The sequence below is a fragment of the Pseudophryne corroboree genome, chromosome 9 (genome assembly GCF_028390025.1).
Source record: "Pseudophryne corroboree isolate aPseCor3 chromosome 9, aPseCor3.hap2, whole genome shotgun sequence".
Classification (NCBI taxonomy): Eukaryota; Metazoa; Chordata; class Amphibia; order Anura; family Myobatrachidae; genus Pseudophryne; species Pseudophryne corroboree.
The window spans coordinates 265,252,387-265,279,566 of NC_086452.1; the positions used below are offsets into that span (position 1 = coordinate 265,252,387).

Here is a 27,180-nt window from a genome sequence, read left to right on the forward strand (position 1 = left end):
CAGACACCAGTACATTCCTGCTGGCACTGGTGTGCATAACATGCACGAGTGAAAATGGCGGCGACACGCGGCTGCTTATATAGAATCCGAATCTCGCGAGAATCCGACAGCGGGATGATGATGTTTCGGGTGCGCTCGGGTTAACTGAGACATACGGGAGAATCCGAGTATGGCTCGGACCCGTGTAAAAAGGGTCAAGTTCGGGGGAGTTCGGTTTCCGAGAAACCGAACCCGCTCATCACTACTATCTACTGCACAGTTTATCGCTATCCGAGTACTATAGGGAATGCAAGATAGCACGGGGCGGGAGCCTCACAAGCACACTATGGTGAGGTATTTAGTGGGGTAAGTTTTGTAAGAAAAGCCCTTTAAGGCAGTAAGCTGAACCAGGAAATATGCATGAAATTTATAGATATGAGAACCGTGCTGTATTTCTGAGAAAAATATAACGACATGCCTTTGTAGTTTTTATATATAACTTATTATTATTTATTTTTTCTTTGTTTGGATTGTATATCCTATATTCTTATATGTGTAGTGTTTTAGAATAATGTGTATAGATTGTAGCTATTAAGCCGTAACACGTCTATATGATATGTCTCTATACCCTCTATGTATGTGCAGTATTTATAAATATGTTGGCCTTTTTCCATGTCAACCTTGTTTATGTAGACCTAATAACCATGTCGACCTATTTCCTATCTCAACCTAGGGGTATATTCAATTAAGGTCGAAACTGCCGTCTTGTCTAAAAGAAGGCAGTTTTCGACTTTTTCAGGTCGGAAGGGTTTCTGACCTATTCAGTCCCCAGCATTTTTATTCGACAAGTCGGGGAATTCAACTTGTCGAATAGTACGTGAATTGGCGGGATAGCTGCCGATTCACGTGCTTCTCAGGGAAACGGGGCCAAATTCGACAGATTCCCCCCCCCCCCCCCCGTTTCCGGCCATCTCAGTTCGACGTAAAAAAAAGTCTGACTGAGATGAGGGACCTGAGAGGAGGAGAGGGGGGAGAGCCGCGGGCAGACGGGGGAGAGCCGTGGGCAGACAGGGGACAGCAGCGCTACAGCACAGCGCTGCAGGAGGATGTATCATAGCCGCCGCTCACGGCAGCGTCCATCCGGATCCAGTAAGTGAGGTCCCGCTTGCTGGAGTCGGGTGGACGCTGCCGTGAGGTCTGGCGGCTGTGCCACATCCTCGTGCAGCGCAGCTCTCTCCCTCTCCGTTCCCTCATCTCAATTCAACTTTTTTAAAGTCGAATTGAGATGGGCATTGAATAGCCCTTGTCGGATCCATTCCGACAAATGCATGTCAGAATGGATCCGACCTCAATTGAATATACCCCCTAGTCACTGTCGACCTAATGTGTGTCCACCTAGGCAGGGCCGGTTCTACACCTTGTGGCGCCCAGTGCGAACGTTTCCACTGGCGCCCCCCCATGGTAAAACTGTTAGTGCGCTTCGGAGGCGCGCATCAATAAATAGGGGCATGGCCTCATAGGGGAGGGGCATGGCCATAGTTATGCCCCCAGTAGCTGTGCCCCCAGATTTACCCCAAGTAGTTGTGCCCCCATTTGATTTGCCCCCAGTAGATTTGCCCCCTGTAGCTGTGCCCCCTGTAGCTATGCCCCCAGTAGATTTGCCCCCTATAGCGATGCCCCAGTAGATTTGCCCCAGTAGTTGTGCCCCGTCGCTGTGCCCCCTGTTGCTTTGCACCCAGTAGCTGTGCCCCCAGTAGTTGTGCCCCCTGTAGCTATGCCACCAGTAGATTTGCACCAATAGTTGTGCCCCCTGTTGCTTTGCCCCTAGTAGTTGTGCCCTCTGTTGCTGTGCCCCCTGTTGCTGTGTCCCCAGTAGTTGTGCCCCCTGTCGCTGTGCCCCCAGTAGTTGTGCCCCCTGTTGCTGTGCCCCCCAGTAGTTGTGCCCCCTGTAGCTATGCCCCCAGTAGATTTGCCCCAGTATTTGTGCCCCCTGTTGCTTTGCCCCCGGTAGTTGTGCCCTCTGTTGCTGTGCCCCCAGTAGTTGTGCCCCCTGTCGCTGTGCCCCTTAGTAGCCGCTTACAAACACACACAAAAATAAAAAATAAATACTTACCACTGCCCCGCTCCTGCTTCCCGACCGCTGCTGCTGCTCCGTCTGGCCTCCCGCGGCTCCTCTCTCTGGGAGAGACGTCATGACGTCTCTCCCATAGCAGCGCCGTACAGACACTAGAGGTCAATAATGACCTCTAGTGTCTGTCACTGGAGCTGGCTGCAGCGGACGCCCACACAGCCCACGGCATCTGCTGCAGCCGGGGAGTGGGGAGCGGGGTGTGGGTAGGCGGCGGTGCCTGCGGGGTGACTGTGGCCGCGCCCCCAGGCCGAAGCACACCGGGCGCAGGCACTGCTTGCCCGCACCAAGAACCGCTCCTGGACCTAGGCACTGTAGTCCCATACCCCCTGTTCCCATGCGCTGATTGTCACATACTGTTTATTCTTTTACAGCTGTATTTCTTTAAGAATATACATTACGATATATAACCCATTTATAGACCATTTGGAGAGGTTTTTTTTTAGTTCAGCAAAATACCATAGTTTTCTTTAATTATACTGTTCTGGGAAGATCAGTATTAGTTAAGAAGGGTACAGAATAATAAACAGTTCAGTCCATTCTGCTGTATAATGCACTTTAGACATGATGGGGTATATTTACTAATATTCGTGTTTTAGCCGTTTTTAAGGGTGTTTGAACTTGAATGGTATCGGGTGCATTTTACTGCAACTTTTTGACTCCTGGGCCCTCATTCCGAGTCGTTCGCTCGGTATTTTTCATCGCATCGCAGTGAAATTCCGCTTAGTGCGCATGCGCAATATTCGCACTGCGACTGCGCCAAGTATCTTTGCTATGAAGAAAGTATTTTTACTCACGGCTTTTTCATCGCTCCGGCGATCGTAATGTGAATGACAGGAAATGGGTGTTACTGGGCGGAAACACGGCGTTTTATGGGCGTGTGGCTGAAAACGCTACCGTTTCCGGAAAAAACGCAGGAGTGGCCGGAGAAACGGGGGAGTGGTTGGGCGAACGCTGGGTGTGTTTGTGACGTCAAACCAGGAACGACAAGCACTGAACTGATCGCACAGGCAGAGTAAGTGTGGAGCTACTCTAAAACTGCTAAGTAGTTTGTAATCGCAATATTGCGAATACATCGGTCGCAATTTTAAGATGCTAAGATACACTCCCAGTAGGCGGCGACTTAGCGTGTGTAACTCTGCTAAATTCGCCTTGCGACCGATCAACTCGGAATGAGGGCCCTGATACGGTCATTTACTAAGCTGCCGAGTTTTCCTCATTCATCTTTTCCGATGTCGATGTGATTCGTAATGTCAGGCAGTGTTTTACGGGAGTGATGAGTAAAACACTGCCTGTCAAAACACAAGGAATCCCGGACGGATCTGTAAGATCCGTGCAGGGCTTCATTGTGTACCTTAAAAACAGTGTTTAAAGAGTTAAAAAACAGAAAAAAAATTGCGTGTGGTCCCCCCTCCTAAGCACAACCAGCCTCGGGCTCTTTGAGCCGGTCCTGGTTGCAAAAATACAGGGGGAAAAATGACAGGGGTTCCCCCATATTTAAACAACCAGCACCTGGCTCTGCGCCTGGTCCTGGTGCAAAAAATACGGGGGACAAAAAACGTAGGGGTCCCCCGTATTTTTTGAACCAGCACGGGGCTCCACTAGTCAGAGAGATAATGCCACAGCCGCGGGACACTTTTATCTTGGTCCCTGCGGCCCTGGCATTAAATCACTAACTAGTCACCCCTGGCCGGGGTACCCTGGAGGAGTGGGAACCCCTTAAATCAAGGGGTCCCCCCCTCCAGCCACCTAAGGGCCAGGGGTGAAGCCCGAGGCTGTACCCCCCATCCAAGGGCGGCGGATGGGGGGCTGATAGCCATAGTGTTAAAAAAATAATATTGTTTTTTGTAGCAGGACTACAAGTCCCAGCAAGCCTCCCCCGCAAGCTGGTACTTGGAGAACCACAAGTACCAGCATGCGGGGGGAAACGGGCCCGATAGTACCTGTAGTTCTACTACAAAAAAAATGACCGTGAGTAACCTCAATCGGTGACCGCAAAGTTCCCACCATTGGATATAATGTAGCGCCTATGCGCTACATTGTATCTTCAGTGCGCAGCCTGACAGAGAGCTCAGGAGCGCACATCCAATCAGGAGAGTGCCATGACGTGGCGCTCCCTGATTGGCTGAAGGGACCCTCTTTGACAGGAGTCACGGGGGGTCCCGGCAGTCGGGGAAAGGGGTCCCATGTGTAAACATGGGGCCCCTTTCAGTGCGTGGTTCGGGTTTGTCGGTTTGTTTTTTTGCCAAGTACGTGGATTACAAGTAGAAGAGGACCGATCTACACTGGATTGTGTGAGTATAATTTTATTTACAGGTACCCCGTGGATTCTACGTGGAGAAGGGGACCGAGCCATGTGTGAACAGAGGTAAGTATGTGTGTATGTAAGTGTGCATGGATGTAATAAAGTTATACTATCAAGGTGTGTGTGTTCTGTTTTTTTTTGGGGTATTTTTTTTGTAGCAGAACTACAGGTACCAGAAGGCCCGTTCCCCTCCCGCATGCTGGTACTTGTGGTTCTCAAAGTACCAGCTTGCGGGGGAGGCTTGCTGGGACTTGTAGTCCTGCTAAAAAAAAAAACAATATTCTTTTTTTAACACTATGGCTATCAGCCCCCCATCTGCCGCCCTTGGATGGGGGGGGCAGCCTCGGGCTCCAACCCTGGCCCTTGGGTGGCTGGAGGGGGGGGACCCCTTGATTTAAGGGGTTCCCACTCCTCCAGGGTACCCCGGCCAGGGGTGACTAGTTAGTGATTTAATGCCAGGGCCGCAGGGACAAGATAAAAGTGTCCCCCGGCTGTGGCATTATCTCTCTGACTAGTGGTGCCCGGTGCTGGTTCAAAAAATACGGGGGACCCCTACGCTTTTTGTACCCCATATTTTTTGCACCAGGACCAGGCGCAGAGCCCGGTGCTGGTTGTTTAAATATGGGGGAACGAACCCCTGTCATTTTTCCCCCTGTATTTTTGCAACCAGGACCGGCTCAAAGAGCCCGAGGCTGGTTATGCTTAGGAGGGGGGACCCACGCAATTTTTTTTTCACGATTTACACATTTTTACACTAAACAGACTTTTTCCCATTGATAACCATACACAGAACTCACTGATCCGTGCATGATTATCCAAACTCGCCTTGAAAAAGCAGGTCTATTTTTTTGCTGCTTTTTTTAACGATTCGCAAAAAAATAGACCCGCAATTGAGCACTCAGAGACTAACACCCAAATACGAATGAATAGTGAATACCCGTGTTCTATGAAATAACAGCCGCGTTTGACCGATGGTCTATTCATTCGTATTTCTGAACTTTGTCATTCAAACCATTACGAATAGGCCAAACACTGCAGAGATTTGTGCTTAGTGTATTCCCGGATTGAGACTTTGAAAAAAAAACACAAATCGGACAAAATCGAATTATTATTAAATACTGGCCGATGAGTCATGACTAAGGAAGTAAACCTTTCTTATTAAGGAGTCTAGGTATCAAAGTTCAGAGAGAGAAAAAGAGGAGAGAGATAAAGTACCAACCAATCAGGTCCTAACAGTCACTTTATAGGTTGTGAGGTAGATATATTATTTGTGTAGCCCCACTTCAACTCCAGATCGCGGCGCTGTCTGTATGTATGAAGCACACAATTGCCAAAGAGGCAGAGCGTTAACTCACCTGCCTGGCAATCGCCATTCTCCCTCTTTCAGCAGGTCTGCTGCCACTGACCGGCACATGCATGCATGCTGCCCATGCGCCGGTAAAATTCCTCCCAGCACCATTCGTGGCATCAGTGATAAAAAACTTTCTTCCCCATCTGCAGTGCAACATGGTTTTGACCAATTGCATATTTTTGGATTGCTAACAAACCTGAATAAACCCTATTGACCTTGTACATATTTACAGGGACAGTTCTAGAACAAGTGGAGCTCAGGGCGTGAATTACTTTTGGTACCAATTCCCCACCACACACATACTCACTGCCCACATTGCCTCACACACATGCTGCCCCCTATAGCCTCTAAAACAAATTCTGCCCCATAGCATCACACACACGTTGCCCTGGTCTCACACACACATGCTGCCCCCATAGCCTCACATACACTGCCATCAAAGCCTCACACACACATGCTGTCCCCATAGCCTCACACACACATGCTGTCCCCATAGCTTCACACACACATGCTGCCCCATAGCCTCACATACACTGCCCCCATAGCCTCACACACACATGCTGCTCCCATAGCCTCACACACACATGCTGTCCCCATAGCCTCACACACATGCTGCCCCCGTAGCCTCACACACACATGCTGTCCCCATAGCCTCACACACATGCTGCCCCCGTAGCCTCATATACACTGCCTCCATAGCCTCACACACACATGCTGTCCCCATAGCCTCACAAACAAATTCTGCCCCATAGCATCACACACACGTTGCCCTGGTCTCACACACACATGCTGCCCCCATAGCCTCACAAACAAATTCTTCTCCATAGCATCACACACACACATGCTGCACCCATAGCCTCACACGCACATGCTGTCCCCATAGCCTCACACACATGCTGCCCCCATATCCTCACATACACTGGCTCCATTGCCTCACACACCCACTGCCCCATAGATTCACATAGCCTCCCTTTTTCTTGTTTAACAATTAATTTATTAAAAAAAATATTTAACTACTACACTGTTTCTTGTATAGCTTAAAAGATTATTACAATAAAACATCTTTATACAAGTAATGAGAAATATCTATTTGGGAAAGCTCTCTAGCATACACACAACATCTGAACTAATGATTTAATGTCACCAGTGCTGATTTGCACAATGACTTTTTATTTTAAAGATTTAAAAAAAAAAATACATAATTAATGCAAACTTAATACATCACATGCTGTATCACTGAAGCAGATTCTAACACCCTGGAAAAAGAGGTGATCTAAAATGGCTTTAACAGTTTAGACATAAAAGTAAACTTATATCATCTTCATGGCAGCAGAGTTAGCACCCTACAGCGAGGATTAGCAGACCCGTGTGACACTGAAGTAATTATAGCTCCCAAAATGCAGTCATCTGTGGTATCACACAATGACCACAATGGCCAGGGTAAGTCACTGAAAGCTACTGGGCCGCTGAGTGTTGCAAAGCAGACTCATAATATCTTCCGTTTCTGCTTCATCATAAAAAGTCCCCCAGTGGGTCTCCCACAGTCTGGAGAACATGGTCGGTGAAGAACAGCGTACACCGAAGTGCAGCTGAGTAGCTCCTCCTCTTCACCACGCACCTCACAAATGCCAAGCATTGGGGTGACAATGGTTGTGCTACCAGGCCACTGCACCCGGAACAATAATAAATTCATGGCTTTATTACAGTGTTACAGTGAACAATATTTATTTACCTAAACATGTTGGTGCAAATTCAGACCATTCTCCTGAGTTCTGGCACAGTAGGGATTTTGATCCTTTTATTTCAAATCCCTCATCACAGCTGAATCTGCAAATGGATTTATACTGGAATTCTCCAAATACATCAGTACAGTTGATGTGTCCATGCTCTGGTCTCTCTGGAGCCATGCATGATACAGCTGCAATCAAAGAGAATAAATTGTAGTACGAGAACATACATGGCCAAATTATGTATCATACATACTATAATATTTATTATAAATAAATACAGATTAAACATCTATTAACTCTAGTAAAATGATAATTTTTTTTATAAACTATGATCACAGAATCAGAGAAAATATACATACGCTACTGTATATATTAGTTTAGTGATCTAAAACTTAACTAGTGTTGCTGCTAACCTTCCCAAGATACCAAAGAGGTATGAAGTTATGAAGCATGAAACATCCACCGTGCAGTTCACAAACCATGTATACGTCTCTAGTGTGTCATGATTTGTGCCAGTGAGAATACATTTCAGCCAGCATTATGGGTGCACAGGAGCAGAAGTTTGCAAAGACAGAAGGAAATAGGCAAGAGGAGTAAATACATTCTTGGCACACTTGTACAGAAAGTAGATTTCTTTTGTCAAATAAAATATTTGAAATGAGAAAAGCACATTTTTAATAACGTCATTGCTATGTGAGGGGTCAGTCACAGCTATTTCCAACCAATTGGACTTAAATTTTACTTAGGTCATTGCTGGCAGACTTTGGATCTCATTGTATATTTGTCATGGGACCTATTTTGAGGTCGTCAGTGGTATAACTCCCAGATACATTGGAGGCACTGGCCGTCGGGCTCCAGTTGTCAAAGGGGCGCCAAGAAAGACAGTGAGCTCCGGGATCTGGCACGCCGTGACATAAAGTCAAGTTTGATGCACAAATTGAATCTTCTTCCTATAAAAGGGAGTCTATGAAGCTGTGCTAGAGTATAGACTCCATTGCCTTGCTGCAGTGTTAGCCCCAGCGCTTCCTAGTGAAATCCAAAGAGAATCCTGTCTTCTGCCGCCCCTCTGTTTGTTCCTGGTGTCTGCCTTCCCTGTGGTCTGTTCCAATCCTGCCATTCCTGTGTCCTGCTCCCGATTACTGTCCCTGTTCCCAAGTCTCCTATTCAGTCCCAGCAAAGGAGGCCAATCCTGGGACTGAAAAAAATAGCCAGGGATTGGCCTCCCTAGTTGACTCTGCTATTATATGCTGCATGTCTATATAGTCCTTCCAACATCATTGTATACCTGCTTCGTATTAGGGAACCCAGACAGAGGGCGGCAGCCTGCATGATGGGCACAGCATAGACCAAATCTCCTTGTGGGTATCCCTGGTGAAAACCACCATCACATTAGACTGTGCCTTTGTTCTCGGTATTCACCAATTCCGATGTCCAGGTAACCATCCGATATCCATCCGTGATTTGTAACACTATAGGTTACAGTAATTTAGCAGTGACTGTCTGATTTTATAGTTTAATGTTTTTCTTCTCATATAGAATTACAAACACAGAAGAATGTCCTACTGGATTATGACACATCAAAAGCAAAGAAATACGTTTTAGTTTATAATAAAGGGTTGCCATAATATCCGTTTAATCTGGGACACATTTGAATTACACAGGTTCAGGGTCTGGCTAAATTCAAGTCTGCATTTCACCTGGTTTTAATTAGAGATGTGCACCGGACATTTTTCGGGTTTTGTGTTTTGGTTTTGGATTTGGTTCCGCGGCCGTGTTTTGGATTCGGACGCGTTTTGGCAAAACCTCCCCGAAAATTTTTTGTCGGATTCGGGTGTGTTTTGGATTCGGGTGTTTTTTTACAAAAACCCCTCACAAACAGCTTAAATCATAGAATTTGGGGGTAATGTTGATCCTATAGTATTATTAACCTCAATAGCCACAATTTCCACTCATTTCCAGTCTATTCTGAACACCTCACACCTCACAATATTATTTTTAGTCCTAAAATTTGCACCGAAGTCACTGGATGACTAAGCTAAGCGACCCAAGTGGGCGGCACAAACACCTGGCCCATCTAGGAGTGGCACTGCAGTGTCAGGCAGGATGGCACTTCAAAAAATTGGCCCCAAACAGCACATGATGCAAAGAAAAGAGAAAAAGAGGTGCACTGTGGTCGCTGGACGGCTAAGCTAAGCGACACAAACACCTCAATATCACAGGAATTATTCGTTCTAATCAGTGGTATTATTGGTCCAAATCACTGGAAGAAAATGACAAAATCACTGGAATTATTCGTTCTAATCAATGGTATTATTGGTCCAAATCACTGGAAGAAAATGACAAAATCACTGGAATTATTCGTTCTAATCAATGGTATTATTGGTCCAAATTACTGGAAGAAAATGACAAAATCACTGGAATTATTCATTCTAATCAATGGTATTATTGGTCCAAATCACTGGAAGAAAATGGAATGGATGGATACTTACAGTGACACAGAGCTGCAAGATACAGCAATGGCCTACTGTACACAACTATATACTGTTGGGTCACCAAAATGCTGCACTGTAATACTATATATACTGCTCACAAAAATGCTGCACAGATATGGAATGGATACTTGCAGTGACACAGAGCTGCAAGATACAGCAATGGCCTACTGTACAACTATATACTGTTAGTCACCAAAATGCTGCACTGTAATACTATATATACTGCTCACAAAAATGCCGCACAGATATGGAATGGATACTTGCAGTGACACAGAGCTGCAAGATACAGCAATGGCCTACTGTACTGTACTACTATAATTATTATATAGATGACAGATATAAAGTTACATTGTGGGGGAATCCAGTATACGTTCTGTCACCAGGTACCAGTGAATGACCACATCATGTATATAGGTGACAGATATAAAGTTACATTGTGGGGGAATCCAGTATACGTTCTGTCACCAGGTACCAGTGAATAACCACATCATGTATAAAGGTGACAGATATAACGTTACATTGTGGGGGAATCCAGTATACGTTCTGTCACCAGGTACCAGTGAATGGCCACATCATGTATATACAGATTGAGTATCCCTTATCCAAAATGCTTGGGACCAGATGTATTTTGGATACCGGATTTTTCCGTATTTTGGAATAAATGCATACAATAATGAGATATCATGGTGATGTTACCTAAATCTAAGCACAGAAGGCATTTATGTTACATATACACCTTGTACACACAGCCTGAAGGTAATTTTAGCCAATATTTTTTATAACTTTGTGCATTAAACAAAGTGTGTGTACATTCACATAATTCATTTATGTTTCACATACACCTTATATACACAGCCTGAAGGTCATTTAATACAATATTTTTAATAACTTTGTGTATTAAACAAAGTTTGTGTACATTGAGCCATCAAAAAACAAAGGTTTCACTATCTCACTCTCACTCAAAAAAGTCCGTATTTCGGAATATTCCGTATTTCAGAATATTTCGATATGGGATACTCAACCCCTTATACTGGTGGTCCCCAGTCCCCACAATGCAGCACACTGATCAGATATTTGCAGCACACTGAGCACAGATATGGAGCGTTTTCAGGCAGAGAACGTAGATATTTTCAGCACACTGAGCACAGATTATTTGCAGCACACTGAGCACAGATATTTGCAGCACACTGAGCACAGATTACGGAGTTTTTCAGGGAGAGAACGCTGCCACGTCCTCTCCGTTCAATCTCCAATGCACGAGTGAAAATGGCGGCGACGCGCGGCTCCTTATATAGAATCCGACAGCGGAATGATGACGTTCGGACGCGTTCTGGTTAACCTAGCAAGGCGGGAAGATTCGAGTCTGCCTCGGAACCGTGTAAAATGGGTGAAGTTCGGGGGGGGTTCGGATCCCGAGGAACCGAACCCGCTCATCTCTAGTTTTAATCAGCCACAGATCACGTGCAAATAATAGGTATCTCGGATCAAAGGGATATTATGGGATATTATGGCAACCCTATAGCAAAGTGGTGAACATGGGGTTGGAAAGGTGTTTAATTCAAAAAATCTATACTTGAAAATGTACTTTTGCCATTAAGCAGGAAAGAGCCGCAGGCCTTTTTAAGTACAGGTTTGGTAGTCTCTGGTGAATAAAACGGTTTTGTGTTTTTGTGTTACTTCTTTCTTTCCCACAGAAGCAAGAGCCCTGCATTAATTATATTTGGGTTTGTTTCAACTATGAAAAGTGCATGGTGTGCCCTGTTATAGTGGCAGTAACTGTCTGGCATTATTATATTATTTTTTCAGATTTAAGAGGAGATTTATCATGAAGTTGATCCGACACGGCACTATTCAATGCCGCCCCTTTGCGGCATTGATTACAAGTCGAATCTGCATCAGCGGCAAACTGTTGAAAACAGCCGTGTTTTCGACAAAAACACGCCGATCCACATATCTCCCAACATGACCCTCTCCAGGAGGGATAGAATGCTCTGCTGCTCCAGGACTTTTCTCTTAATTTAAGATTGCCATTACCTGTGTTGAACAGGTTAATGGATAAGAAAGGTATGTCAGCACAGGTGATGGCAATCATACATTAAGAGGGAAGTCCAGGAGCAGAGCATTCTGTCACTCCTGGAGAGGGTCATGTTGGGAGGTATGGATCCATGTGTTTTCCGACAAGTGCCGTTTTTTTTCCGACGGTCGAAAAAACGGCACTTTGATTCATTTGAATTGATTGAATGCATATTCGACCTAAAAACTGTAGAAAAGTGCAATTTTTCCGACTGTCGGAAAAATCAGCACCAATTGAATACCCCCCAAAGTGGAGATGGAGAAAATACCAACCAAACAGCTCCTAACTATCATTTTACTGGCTGTGTTTGACAAATTAAAGTTTTTTTCTGTATATTCTGTTTTTATTAAAGGTTGCAAAGAAACAGGCAATACATAACTTGCTTTTTTACATTGGAGCATAGCAGAGATCACTCACAAGTGCGGTCTGGAATCATTAGCAACATAACCTATACAATCGTATGCAAAAAGAACCTTAGAGTCAAAGACAGAAAAGAAAGGAAGGGCAAAGGGAACCAAGAAGGGGGGGGGGGGGGGGGGTGAAGATGGGAAAAATAGGTAGAGGAAGGAGAGTGATCACCTTAAATAAGAAAAAAAATGGTGGGTGGAAATCATATAGCAGTTAAAATCGTCAGAGGATTTATATTTCAACCATGGGTTCCAAGCACTGGCACACTTGGATGGCTTGGCTATGAGGACCTTAGGATATCTTCCATAGACATAAAAATAGTTGATCTTGTGAAACCAATCTTTGCAGGTGGGGGGTGTCTGTGAATTCAAAAGTACTAATAACAGAGTGTGCAGCTTTACTAAGATGGCACAATAATTATTTCTAGAGATGAGCGGGTTCGGTTACCTGAGAACTGAACCCCCCCGAACTTCACTACCCGAGTCCGGATCCAAGTCAGGCTCTGGTTTTCCCGACTGACTCAGAAACCAGAACGAGGCAAAACTTCATCATCCCGCTGTCGGATCCTCGCGGCGTTTGGATTCCAGATAAGGAGCCGTGCGTCACCGTCATTTTCACTCCGGCATTGGAGAGTGTAGAGAGATGACGTGTCTCCATCCTCAGTGTCCTGCATCAGTTCAGTGGTAGTGTCTTGTGCTGCATCAGTCCAGTCACAGTGGTGGTGTCCTCTGCTGCCAGTGCTGCCGTATAAATCCAGTCCAGTGGTGCTGTGTTGTGCTGCATCAATTCAGTGGTGGTGTATAGTACTGCATCAGTCCAGTCACAGTGGTGGTGTCCTCTGCTGCCATATGTCCAGTGCTGCTGTATATTACAGTCCATTGCAGTAGTTCTGTGTTATTCTGCATCAGTCCAGTGGTGGTGTCCCTGTTCTGCTGTATATGTCCAGTGGTACTGCCGTATATATCCAGTGATACTGCCGTATATGTCCAGTGATACTGCCGTATATATCTAGTGATACTGCCGTATATGTCCAGCGGTACTGCCATATAAATCCAGTGATACTGCCGTATATGTCCAGTGGTACTGCCATATAATTCCAGTGGTACTGGCATATTAATCCAGTCCAGTGATACTGCCGAATATGTCTAGTGGTACTGCCGAATAATTCCAGTGGTACTGCCGTATAATTCCAGTGATACTGCCGTATAATTCCAGTGGTACTGCCGTATAATTCCAGTGATACTGCCGTATAATTCCAGTGGTACTGGCATATAATTCCACCTACTCATCAAGAATACCTCATAGGATCATTTCCATAATTGGAGAATAATTTATGTATTCATACCAATTTACACCATAACCTCTATATTATGGAAATGATCCTATGAGGTATTATTGATGAGTAGGTGGTGAATTTGTGTCAGGATAGTGTGGAGACTGACAACTTGGACAGCAGATATAATACATCAAAAGGAAAGTCAGTCCTTGATGACATCCCATAATAGCAAAGTGACTGAATGGTAGAGATATTTTGGTAATCATAGCAAATGATCAGTGTTATGCACGAATAATCACACGTGGACACGCTTTTTAATCTTTTGTTCACATTCTTTATACTTATGCATTTGTTAATGTTCGTGTTTTTAACTCTTATGTTTCACTGCAGTTTGGGATAATATATTATACCCTATTTTAATTGTATCATATTAAAGGTTATATTTTATGATAAACCAATCTTTCTTTAGTGCGTCAATAATACAGGTTCCTTTCTTTTTTCCTCCCAAATCTCAAATCTTAGTTGTATACATACTGTAGTTGACAGCACCCCCTGAACAGATGGAATATTATTTATAAAATAGAAAGGGGTCCCAATCAGTGGCTGTATGGAAATAAATTACATTAGATTGTAAGCTCTCACGAGTAGGGCCCTCTTCCCTCATGTGCTTATCCTTTTCTTACTTTAATAATCCTCAACTGCCCAAATCAAGCAGTTTTTTGGCCACCTGGAACTTCTCTGTCATTTACTGGTGTAGTTATGCTTAGTTACCCTGTACTTGTCCTAAATTGTCATAAACTGTAAGTCACTGTTTTCCTGTTTTGATTATGTGCATATGTACTCTGTAATTGGGCGCTGCGGAACCCTTGTGGCACCATATAAATAAAGGATAATAATAATAATAATAAATACACCCACAATATTAATTCAATATATACTGAGTGTGCAGATACTAAATCTTTCGAGGATAAAATAGGGAAAGATCAAGAACCACTTCCTCCTAGTGCTGAGGCTGCTGCCACTAGTCATGACATAGACGATGAAACGCCATCAACGTTGTCTGCCAAGGCCGATGCCCAATGTGATAGTAGAGGGCATGTAAAATCCAAAAAGCCAAAGTTCAGTTAAAAGACCGAAAAAAATAAATTGAAATGGTCTGAGGAGAAACGTAAACTTGCCAATATGCCATTTACGACACAGAGTGGAAAGGAATGGCTAAGGCCCTAGTCTATGTTCATGACTACTGGTTCAGCTTCACATGACGATGGAAGCCCTCATCCTCCCGCTAGAAAAATGATAAGAGGTAAACTGGCAAAAGCATAGCAAAGAACTGTGCGTTCTAAGATGGTATCACAAATCCCCAAGGAGAGTCCAAGTGTGCTGGCGGTTGCGATGCCTGACCTTCCCAACACTGGACGGGAAGAGGTGGCTCCTTTCACCATTTGCATACACCTTGCAAGTGCTGGAAGGAGCACCCACAGTCCATTTTCTGATATTCAAATTGAAGACGTCACTGTTGAAGTAAACCAGGATGAGGATATATGGGTGTTGCTGGCGCTGAGGAGGAAGTTGACGATGAAGATTCTAATGGTGATGTGGTTTGTTTAAATCAGGCACCGGGGGAGACACCTCTTGTCCATGGGATGAATAATCCCATTGCCTAGGCAAAATACCAAGAAAGCCACCTCTTCGTGTGGAATTATTTCTCCACAAATCCGACAACAGGTGTCAAGCCATGTGTTGCCTCTGTCAATCTGGAATAAGTAGGGGTAAAGATGTTAACCACCTAGGAACATCCTCTCTTATACGTCACCTGCTGCGCATTCATCAGAAGTCAATATCAAGTTGTGAAACTTTGGGTAAGAGCGTAAGCAGTCCACTGACACCTAAATCCCTTCTTCCTCTTGTACCCAAGCTCCTGCAAGCCACACCACCAACTCCCTCAACGTCAACTTCCTCCTCAGTCAGGAACATCAGTAGTCCTGCAGGCCATGTCACTGGCAAGACTGAGGAGTCCTCTCCTAACCGGGATTCTTCCGGAGGATCCATGATTGGTACGCCTGCTGTTGCTGCCACTGCTGTTGTTGCTGCTGGGAGTCGATCGTCATCCCAGAGGGGAAGTCGGAAGACCACTTGTACTACTTCCTGTAAGCAATTGACTGTCCAACAGTCCTTTGTGAGGAAGATGAACTATGACAGCAGTCATCCTGTTGCAAAGCGGATAACTGAGGCCTTGACAGTTATGTTGGTGTTAGACGTGCGTCCGGTATCCGCCATTAGTTCAGTGGGACTTAGAGAATTGATGGAGTTAGTGTCCCCCCTGTACCAAATCCCACTTCACTAGGCAGGCGATACAGAGAATGTACAGTGACGTCAGAAAAAGTGTCCTCAGTGTCCTAAAAAATGCAGTTGTACCCACTGTCCACTTAACCACAGACATGTGGACAAGTAGAACAGGGCAGACTAAGGACTATATGACTGTGACACCCCACTGGGTAGACGTATTGCCTCCTGCAGCAACAACAGCAGCGGCACCAGTAGCAGCATCTCGCAAACACCAACTCGTTCCTAGGCAGGCTACGCTATGTATCACCGGTTTCCGTAAGAGGCACACCGCTGACAACTAAGATTTGGGAGAAAAAAAAAAAAGGAACTTCATCTACACCTCAGCAGTTATTGCTTCAGTGTCATGAACCTGACTGTATTTCTCATATTCTGGGGCTTACCTCAGCATATCCTGTAACTTGCATTTGTTCAGCTCAACATGAAGACTGCAAATCTGTGTTTGCTTCCCTTGATTAGCCACCTGAGTAGGAATTCCTCTAAGTTACCAGCAAGCAGCTTTATGCAGCATTTTGATTCTTCACTGTGTTCAGTAATCTGAAGTTTAGGCCTAAAAGTCAGCATCCTCTGTTCATTTGTAGAAGTTTAGGCTTCAGTGTTTTTTTTGGCCTGATAGGCCTCACTCCACATCAGTGCCTAACCTGGAGTACTGACATGACAGGGTCTGATCAGCTGATCTGGAGCTATCCAATCCCGTGCCAGCCTGAGACTCTCTGAATCACCTGATTCTGTACAACAATCAACAAGGACCAGGTAGTATAAGTAAAGAGACTTGTGTTACAGAAGTTGCCAGTTCCTTGAGTCACACAACTCAGTGTGAGCTTAGTAGCTGTGCTCCCTAAGAGGTAATACTAATTACTTTAGTTTCTTGTAAACCTCTGCTCTTTGGGGGTCATTCCGAGTTGATCGCATGCAGCAACTTTTTGCTGCCCGTGCGATCAACTAGACGCTGCCTACGGGGGAGTGGATTTTTGCATAGCAAGGCTGCAAACACTTGTGCAGCCCTGCTATGCAAAAAAAGTTTTGTGCAGAAGTAGACTAGGGTAAGAGTTACTTACCCTGTGTGATCGATCCAGCGATGCAGGTCCCGGAATTGACGTCAGACATCCGCCCTCCAAAGGCCTGAACACACCTGCTTTGGACTCACCACTCCCAGAAAACAGTGAGTTGCCGCCCTTTCCTGCTGTCAATCTTCTTGCGATCGCACCAGCGATCGCTTTCTTCGTTATTCTGGTCGTTGCCCGGTGAACTGACCCATTTGCACCGCTGCGACAACCAGCAGCATGCGAACAGGTCAGAATGACCCCCTTTGCTACCCACTCTGGATTACAGTTGTGTTACCAGTTATATCCAGAACCAACCCAGATACAGTTGCGTTACCAATTATATCCGATACACAGCCGCAGTATTCTTCAGTCTCGTCTTAAAGACACAGTCACAGTATTCCTCAATCTCGTCTTAAAGACACAGTCACAGTATTCTTCAGTCATGTCTTAAAGACACAGTCATAGTGTTCTTCAGTCTCGTCTTAAAGACACAGCAGCAGTATTCTTCAGTCTTGTCTTAAAGACAAAGCCACAGTATTCTTCAGTCTCGTCTTAAAGACACAGTCACAGTATTCTTCAGTTTCGTCTTAAATACACAGTCACAGTATTCTTCAGAATCGTCTTAAAGACACAGCCACAGTCTACAGCTCTTCTTCAGCCTCATCTTAAAGTCACAGCCATAGTCTTCAGTTCTCTTCAGCCTCGTTTTAAAGTCACAGCCATAGTCATTGCTCTTCTTCAGCCTAGTCTTAAAGTCACAGCCATAGTCATTGTTTTTCATACAGAGTGCTACAGCATCGTGATACAATAATTAACTCCATTCTTCATTTCAGTCATTGGGGTAAACTCAGCCTCTGTGAATTATCACTACAACATTAAATCTTACTTTTTGTACCTACTTCATCGTCCATAGTCTTCCTTGAGCTCTTCATCTCACTGATTCCCACAGACCAGACAATATTCACACAGTCCTCCAGTTACCCACGCGGACTTCACATACACACCGGGTTCACAAAACTATAGCCATGACATTCAGCCTCACATGCCTGCCCAAACCAACCTAAACCCTCAGGCATGACAGTTTGTTCTGGCCTAATGGATACAGCTGAGGATCAGGCCCAGGCTGCAGGATTTGCACAGGACCTAGTAACATGCCTAGAACATCAAGAGGAAGCACAGGGTCATGTGATGCAGTTCATGCAAGAACTGACTAGTTGGCCACATAATATCCAAGCTACTCTCAGGGGCCCTGGAGCTTTTGCTACTTCTACAAATCTTCCGGCTCCAGTTTCTACAGATGTACCTTGTCTTCAACTTCCCAGTCTTGCAAAAATGAATGGGAACCCAAAAAATTGCAGGGCATCTCTAAACCAATGTGATATTATTTTTGAACTCCAAGCAAGTAACTTTCCTACAGAATGTACCCATGTGGCGTATGTTATCTCTCTCCTCTCTGGATCTGCCTTAGATTGGGCTTCACCTTTATAGGAAAGTTCTGATCCCATATTACAATCTTATAAAGACTTCATCTTGGCTTTCCGACAAAGTTTCACAACTTGACACTGGCTTCTGATGAATGTGCTGCAGGTGACGTATAAGGGAGGAAGTTCCTAGGTGGTTAACATCCTTACCCCTACTTATTACAGATTGACAGAGGCAACACATGGCTTGACACCTGTTGTCCGGATTTGTGGAGAAATAATTCCACACCAAAGAGGTGGCTTTTTTGGTATTTTGCCCAGACATCACAATGGGATTCTTCATACCACGGACAACAGTGCCTGACTTAAACAAACCACATCCCCATCAGAATCCTCATCGTCAACTTCCTCCTCAGCGCCAGCAACACCCATATATCCTCATCCTGGTTTACTTCAACAGTGACGTCTTCAATTTGAATATCAGAAAATGGACTGTGGGTGCTCCTTCCAGCACTTGCAAGGTGTATGCAAATGGTGAAAGGAGCCACCTCTTCCCGTCCAGTGTTGGGAAGGTCAGGCATCGAAACCGCCGACACATGTGGACTCTCCTTGGGGATTTGTGATACCATCTTAGAACGCACAGTTCTTTGCTATGCTTTTTCCAGCTTAACTCTTATCATTTTTCTAGCGGGAGGATGAGGGCTTCCATCGTCATGTGAAGCTGAACCACTAGTCATGAACATAAGCCAGGGCCTTAGCCATTCCTTGCCACTCCGTGTCGTAAATGGAATATTGGCAAGTTTATGTTTCACCTCAGACCACTTAAATTTCTTTTTTTTCGGTCTTTTTACTGAACTTTGACTTTTTGGATTTTACATGCCCTCTACTATCACATTGGGCATCGGCCTTGGCAGACGACGTTGATGGGATTTCATCATCTATTTCATGACTAGTGGCAGCAGCTTCAGCAGCAGGAGCTCCAAATTTCTGTTCTCCATTATTTTTCTGGAGTTATATAACAATATGCGGTACAGGAGAGCGTACCTCTACACCACACAGGGCAAACCCTGTGAAAATTATCTGGATTAAATATTAATAACCCCTTTATTTGGAGTAAATAATATACAGCACATGACAGCACCACTGAACTTATATGGCAGCACCACTGGACTGGACTTATACGGAATTATATGGATTTATATGGAATTATACAGCAGGATCACTGGATTTATACAGCAGTACCGCTGGACATATACGGCAGTATCAATGGACATATATACGGCCGTATCAATGGACATATACGGCAGTATCAATGGACATATACGGCAGTATCACTGGATTTATACGGCAGTATCACTGTACTGTACTTATACGCCAGTACCACTGGAATTATGTCAGGATCACTGGAATTATACGGCAGGATCACTGAATTTATACGGCAGTACCGCTGGACGTATACGGCAGTATCAATGGACATATACGGCAGTATCACTGGACATATAAACCAGTACCACTGGAATTATATGGCAGTATCACTGGGATTATACGGTAGGATCACTGGATTTATACGGCAGTACCGCTGGACATATACAGCAGTATCACTGGACATATATGGCAGTATCACTGGACTGGATTTATACGCAAGTACCACTGGAATTTTATGGCAGGATCATTGGATTTATACGCCAGTACCAACGGAATTATACAGCAGGATCACTGGAATTATACGGCAGGATCACTGGATTTATACGGCAGTACCACTGGACATGTACAGCAGTATCAATGGACATATACGGCAGTATCATTGGACATATACGGCAGTATCACTGGACTGGATTTATACGCCAGTACCACTGGAATTATACGTCAGCATCACTGGATTTATACGTCAGTACCACTGGAAATATACGTCAGGATTACTGGAATTATACGGCAGGATCACTGGAATTATACGGCAGGATCACTAGATTTATACGGCAGTATCACTAGACTGGACTTTTACGCCAGTACACTGGAATTATACGGGAGGATCACTGGATTTATATACCAGTACCACTGGAATTATACTGCAGGATCACTGGAATTATACGGCAGGATCTCACTGGATTTATACAGCACTATACATATACGGCAGTATCACTGGACATATACAGCAGTATCACTGGATTGGATTTATACGCCAGTACCACTAGAATTATACGGCAGGATCACGAGAATTATACGTTAGGATCACTGGATTTATACGGCAGTACCGCTGGACATATACGGCAGTATCACTGGACATATACGTCAGTACCACTGGAATTATACGGCAGGATCACTGGAATTATACGGCAGGATCACTGGATTTATACGGCAGTACCGCTGGACATATACGGCAGTATCAATGGTCATATACGGCAGTATCACTGGACATATACGGCAATTTCACTGGACTGGACTTATCGCCAGTACTACTGGAATTATACAGCAGGATCACTGGAATTATATGGCAGTATCACTGGATTTATACAGTAGTACTGCTGGACATATATGGCAGTATCAATGGACATATACGGCAGTATCACTGGACATATACGGCAGTATCACTGGACTGGATTTATACGCCAGTACCACTGGAAATATGCATCAGGATTACTGGAATTATACGGCAGGATCACTGGAATTATACGGCAGGATCAGTAGATTTTTTACGGCAGTACCGCTGGACATATACGGCAGTATCAATGAACATATAACGCAGTATCACTAGACTAGACTTTTACGCCAGTACACTGGAATTATACGGGAGGATCACTGGATTTATACGCCAGTACCACTGGAATTATACTGCAGGATCACTGGAATTATTCGGCAGGATCTCACTGGATTTATATGGCATTACTGATGGACATATACGGCAGTTTTAATGGACATATACGGCAGTATCACTGGACTGGATTTATATGCCAGTACCACTGGAATTATATGGCAGGATCACTGAAATTATATGGCAGTATCACTGGAATTATACGGCAGTATCACTGGAATTATACGGCAGTATCACTGGATTTATACAGCAGTACCACCGGACTGGATTTATATGGCAGTACCACTGGAATTATACGGCAGTATCACTGAAATTATATGGCAGTATCACTGGAATTATATGGCAGTATCACTGGAATTAAACGCCAGTACCACTGCAATTATACCCCAGTATCACTGGACTGGATTTATACAGCAGTATCACTGGACTGGATTTATACAGCAGTATCACTGGACTTATACGCCAGTACCACTGGAATTATATGACAGTATCACTGGAATTATACAGCAGTACCACTGGACATATACGGCAGTATCACTGGACTGGATTTATATGCCAGTACCACTGGATTTATACAGCAGTACCACTGGACATAAACGGCAGTATCACTGGATTGGATTTATACGGCAGTACCACTGGATTTATACGGCAATACCACTGGACATATATGGCAGTATCACTGGACTGGATTTATAAGCCAGTACCACTGCATTTATATGGCAGTACCAGTGGACATATACGGCAGTATCACTGGACATATACGGCAGTTTCACTGGACATATACGGCAGTTTCACTGGACATATGCGGCAGTATCACTGTATTTATATGGCAGTACCACTGGACATATACGGCAGTATCACTGGACATATACGGCAGTATCACTGGACTGGATTTATATGCCAGTACAACTGGACATATACAGCAGTACCACTGGACATATACGGCAGTATCACTGGAATTATATGCCAGTACCACTGGATTTATATACAATATCACTGGACTGGATTTATACAACAGTACCACTTGATTTATACGGCAGTACCACTGGACATATATATAGCAGTATCACTGGATTTATACGGCAGTACCACTGGACATATACGGCAGTATCCCTGGACTGGATTTATACGCCAGTACCACTGGATTTATATGGCATGACCACTGGATATATACGGCAGTATCACTGGAATTATATGGCAGTACCACTGGACATATACGACAGTATCACTGGACTGGATTTATACGCCTGTACTGCTGGAATTATATGCCAGTACCACTGGAATTATGCGGCAGTATCACTGGAATTATATGGCAGTATCACTGAATTTATACGGCAGTACCGCTGGCAGTAGTGGATCTTGTCACGGGCAAGCAGGACTTTTGCCCGGGGTGCCGCCTTCCGGAGGGCGCCGGCGCCATCCGGAGGGTGCCGCACCATGGCAAGATCTGCTGCTGCTGTGGTGCCCCCCGCTGCCGCGGCCCGCTGTCCGTTGTGAAGGGAAACTAGACGCTACGCGTCTAGTTTCCCTTAGTGGGCTGCCCGCTGTGAAGGGAAACTAGACGCTACGCGTCTAATTTCCCTTCCTGGAGAGGACCTTCACTGTAATGATGTGAGGTGCGCGTTGACGTCATCGCGCACCGCACAGCAAAGGTCCTCTCCACGAAGGGAACTAGACGCTTAGCATCTAGTTTACCTTCGTGGAGAGGACCTTTGCTGTGCGGTGCGCGATGACGTCATCGCGCACCGCACAGCAAAGGTCCTCTCCACGAAGGGAACTAGACGCTTAGCATCTAGTTTACCTTCGTGGAGAGGACCTTTGCTGTGCGGTGCGCGATGACGTAATCGCGCACCGCACATCCTACAACAGTACAGGGGGCATAACTGACCACGCCCCCTGTATGAAGCCACGCCCCCTAATGCCGCCCGGGGCGCCAGAAGCCCCGGAACTGGCCCTGAGGGCTGGACATATACAGCAGTATTACTGGACTGGATTTATACACCATTACCACTGCAATTTTATGGCAGTACCACTGGATATATTCGGCAGTATCACTGAATTTATACGGCAGTACCGCTGGACATATACAGCAGTATCACTGGACTGGATTTATACACCATTACCACTGGAATTTTATGGCAGTACCACTGGATATATTCGGCAGTATCAATGAATTTATACGGCAGTACCGCTGGACATATACGGCAGTACCACTGGACATATTCGGCAGTACCACTGGACATATACAGCAGTATCACTGGCCTGGATTTATACGCCAGTACCACTGGAATTATATGGCAGTACCACTGGACATATACGGCAGTATCACTGAATTTATACGGCAGTACCACTGGACATAGGGGGTCATTCTGACCCATTCGCTCGCTGCGTTTTAATGCAGCAGAGCGAACGAGTCCCTGCTGTGCATGCGCCGGCGCCGTAGTGTGCCTGCGCATGCAGGACGGCCGAAGGCCGTAGCAGTATAGCGATTGCCTCTGCCTGATTGACAGGCAGAGGCGATCGATGGGCAGGAGGGGGCGAAACGGCTGCGTTTGGCCGCCGTTTTGTAGGCGCAGTCCGGCCAACGCAGGCGTGGCCAGACTGAACGGGGGGCGGGCTGCAGCGGCTGCGTGACGTCATATGCAGCCGCTGCGGGCCAGGGAGCGAGGAGTAGCTCCCGGCCAGCACGTTAATGCTGCGCTGGCCGGGAGTTACTCCTGAAGTGCAAAGGTGCCTTTGCACTTCTGCGAGGGGGGCCAGACTGACATGCGGGGCGGACTAGCACCCGCAGCAGATGACACCACCACTGTGACTGGACTGATGCAGTACAAGATACTAACACTGAACTGATGCATGACTCTGAAGACGGAGAAACGTCCTCTCTCTATACTCTCCATTGCCGGAGTGAAAATGGCAGCAACGTGCAGCTCCTTGGGGTCAATTCAATTCGATGACTAGTTGCCAATTCCGGGAGTTTTCTTACGTTTTGTCGACAATTGGAATTCCCACCAATTCAATTCCCGGCGATGTGACTCTTTAGTCGGCGATGTATGCTTTTAGTCGGCGATGTATATATAATTCCCGACAATTTGTTCTCCCTATAGGTTATAAGGGTCTTACCAATTCAATGAACTCGCGGGTGAGGAGAGAGTTTTAATTCCCGACAGTTTTAGCCCTAACCTCTCCCTTTTTTTCTCTCATCCCCCGAGGGATGAGTTTATTTCAATTTTGTTTTTTTTGCCAATGCTTTTAATTGTCTAATGCCTTAAACAGTGGAAAACTGTGAAACCATAATTTTTCCCCCCCTGCCTTGGTTATAAAGTGGTTTCTACCTCCCCTTTTTAGTAGTGTCAATTTACATCTCCAGCTGCAGAAGAAGCTTTTCAGCTGAAGAGGGAGGATTGCTGGACCTGCAGTTCAGAGGAACTTTTCTATCGCAGATAGACTGTGGTTTTGTATAGTTTTTAGTTGTGTTTTGAGTTTTGTTCACACATCCCAATGGACTATTTCCCAGATTCTGTGTGGGTGTTCATGCTTGCAGCCTGTGCCAGTGAATCCAGAATGCAATGGCTGGAGGAGCACAGTGCTGATGATAACATGATACCAAACACTAATCTGCAGCTGGCCCGTATACCTGGGCCTCGTTTGTATCGCAAAAGACGTTTGCTAGATGGTATACGAGAGGATCGTGTGGTAAAGCTTTACCGCCTTTCCCCCTCAGCGATTTATGAGCTATATGAGCTCTTACATGAGGATTTGGAGCCTAAAATGCCAACAAACAAAGCAGTGCCTGGGATGTGCAAACTTCTCGGTGCATTGCATTTTTTGGCATCTTGGCACATATCAGCCCACTTTAGCCGAAGTGGCTGGTATGTCACAGGCAACGTTTTCCTGTTGCCTGAACCAATTTCTCAAAGCTATATTAAAATTTCCCCAGTGTGATGCTGAGTGGCGTGCTGTGAAGGGGTATTTTTATGAGCTTGCGCAAATGCCCAATGTGCTTGGTGCAATAGACTGCACCCACATTGCAATGACTGCGCCAAAGCAAATGGAAGAATATTACCGATACCGTAAATTCTTCCATTCGCTTAATGTCCCGAAGGTTTGTGACGCAAACCTAAGGATAATGAATGTGAATGCCCGCTTTCCTGGGTCCACTCACGATTCCTTTATCTTGCAGCAGTCTGCAATCTGCCGTCTGTTTGAGGAGGGTGCTTTTCCAAACAGCTGGCTGTTAGGTAAGTGTTGCCATTTTATTTGATGTGGTTTGTGTATACATGTCACAAAAAATCACCTCCTCTTTTTTTTTTTTTTTTTTTATTAAAGGTGATGCTGGATACGGGAATCGGACGTGGCTGCTCACTCCTCTGTCAGATCCACATGGTACTGCTGAAAGGCGGTATCAAAAGGCCCACAAAAAGACCAGAGTCGTTATAGAACGAACTTTTGGCGTTCTTAAAAACCGATTTAGGTGCCTAGACCGCGGCAAGGGCCTTCTTCTCTATTCTCCTGACAAAGTTTGCAGTATAGTAGTTGCATGCAGCATTCTGCACAACATCTGTATTGCAAACAAACTGGAGATGAAGATTGATCCATTGGTTCCTTTGGATCTGAACCTCAGTTCAGTAGTACCTAATGTGATTGATATACGGAATGATACCAGGCAGGATGTAATTGCGGGATTCTTTAGTTCTTGTAAGTGTAATCTCTTGTTTTGCTTTTTTTTTTTTTTTTTGTGGTGTTCAATTTGTAATTTTTTTCACTTTCAACATGGATTTTCTTGCATTTTCTAGGAGTTCACTGTTTTGCATCAAGTTGTGTTCTTCCGCCAGTTATTTGTTCCCGATTTTACGGCATGTTGGCAATTTTGTTCTGGCAGTTTTCCAGTTGTCATCATTTTATCACAGTTACTTTCAAGGGTAAGTTTTTTTTTTTTGGTTTTTTTTTAGGTAAAATTACATGTTTTACCACACATTTCTTGTATTGAAATTTGTTATTTTCTGTTTACAGCCTTGTTCAGTTTGGCCTTTAATACTGCGGCTCTATCTGTTTTGGATAATCTTTTAGGCTGCGGTATTTGGTATGTATTTCTATTGTAGTGTATACTTTTGTCCAAGTCTTTGCATAGGGTTGGATTTTACAAATCTATTTTTTAATCTTTCTTTACAGCGAGCCATCCCACAGGTAGTGCAGCTGAGTCACCTCACTGCTTTGCGATTCCCTATGTTGATTTTGAAGGCCAAGCAGAGGGGCTATGGGTCAGCGGAATCCGTCACACAGGTGAGATACTATCATCTGTGCACCTGCGCTCTAGCTGGAATGAGGGAAACCCAGAATTTTGCCTGCTTTTTCCCTTAGAAGAGCTTCCCACGGCTGCCTTGCAGCCACTGGATATGCCTGACAGGAAAGTGAAGACTATTTCCATAGCCTAACCCTTTGCTTCTTATTTTTCAGCAGCCAGTGATGTGCCTTTGGCCTTCCTCTGAAGGTGTGGCAGCTGTTGCATTTGTTTCCTGCTCTGTCTATATCAGGAAGGAGATTAAGGTAATGTGTGGCTTTGGATCCTAAAACATGTGTGGAAGTGTGTGTGTGTGTTTTTACCTTGTTGGAGACTCTTTTTTTTTTTGTCCAGGACACCATTTCCAACAGATGTTCCAGCAGAGAGTAGCTTCACCTGTCAAGACCGCCCCAATGGTACCCTTGGATGGATGATGTCTGGCAAGCAGAGGGGCTATGGGTCAGCGGAATCCGCCACACAGGTGAGATTCTGTGCACCTTCACTTTAGCTGATGAATGGGAGGGAAGCCACAATTTTGGG

General features: G+C 45.1%; 1 protein-coding gene across 1 annotated transcript in view; it reads right to left on the reverse strand.

Annotated features, from left to right (window-relative positions):
* The window catches only part of LOC134957991 (E-selectin-like), a 357,129-nt gene that overhangs the window by 150,970 nt on the left and 178,979 nt on the right, over positions 1-27,180 (reverse strand). The window contains exon 5 of the mRNA XM_063940282.1: positions 7,496-7,681. Coding sequence (XP_063796352.1) covers positions 7,496-7,681 — 186 coding nt within the window. The remainder of the gene's footprint in view (positions 1-7,495; positions 7,682-27,180) is intronic.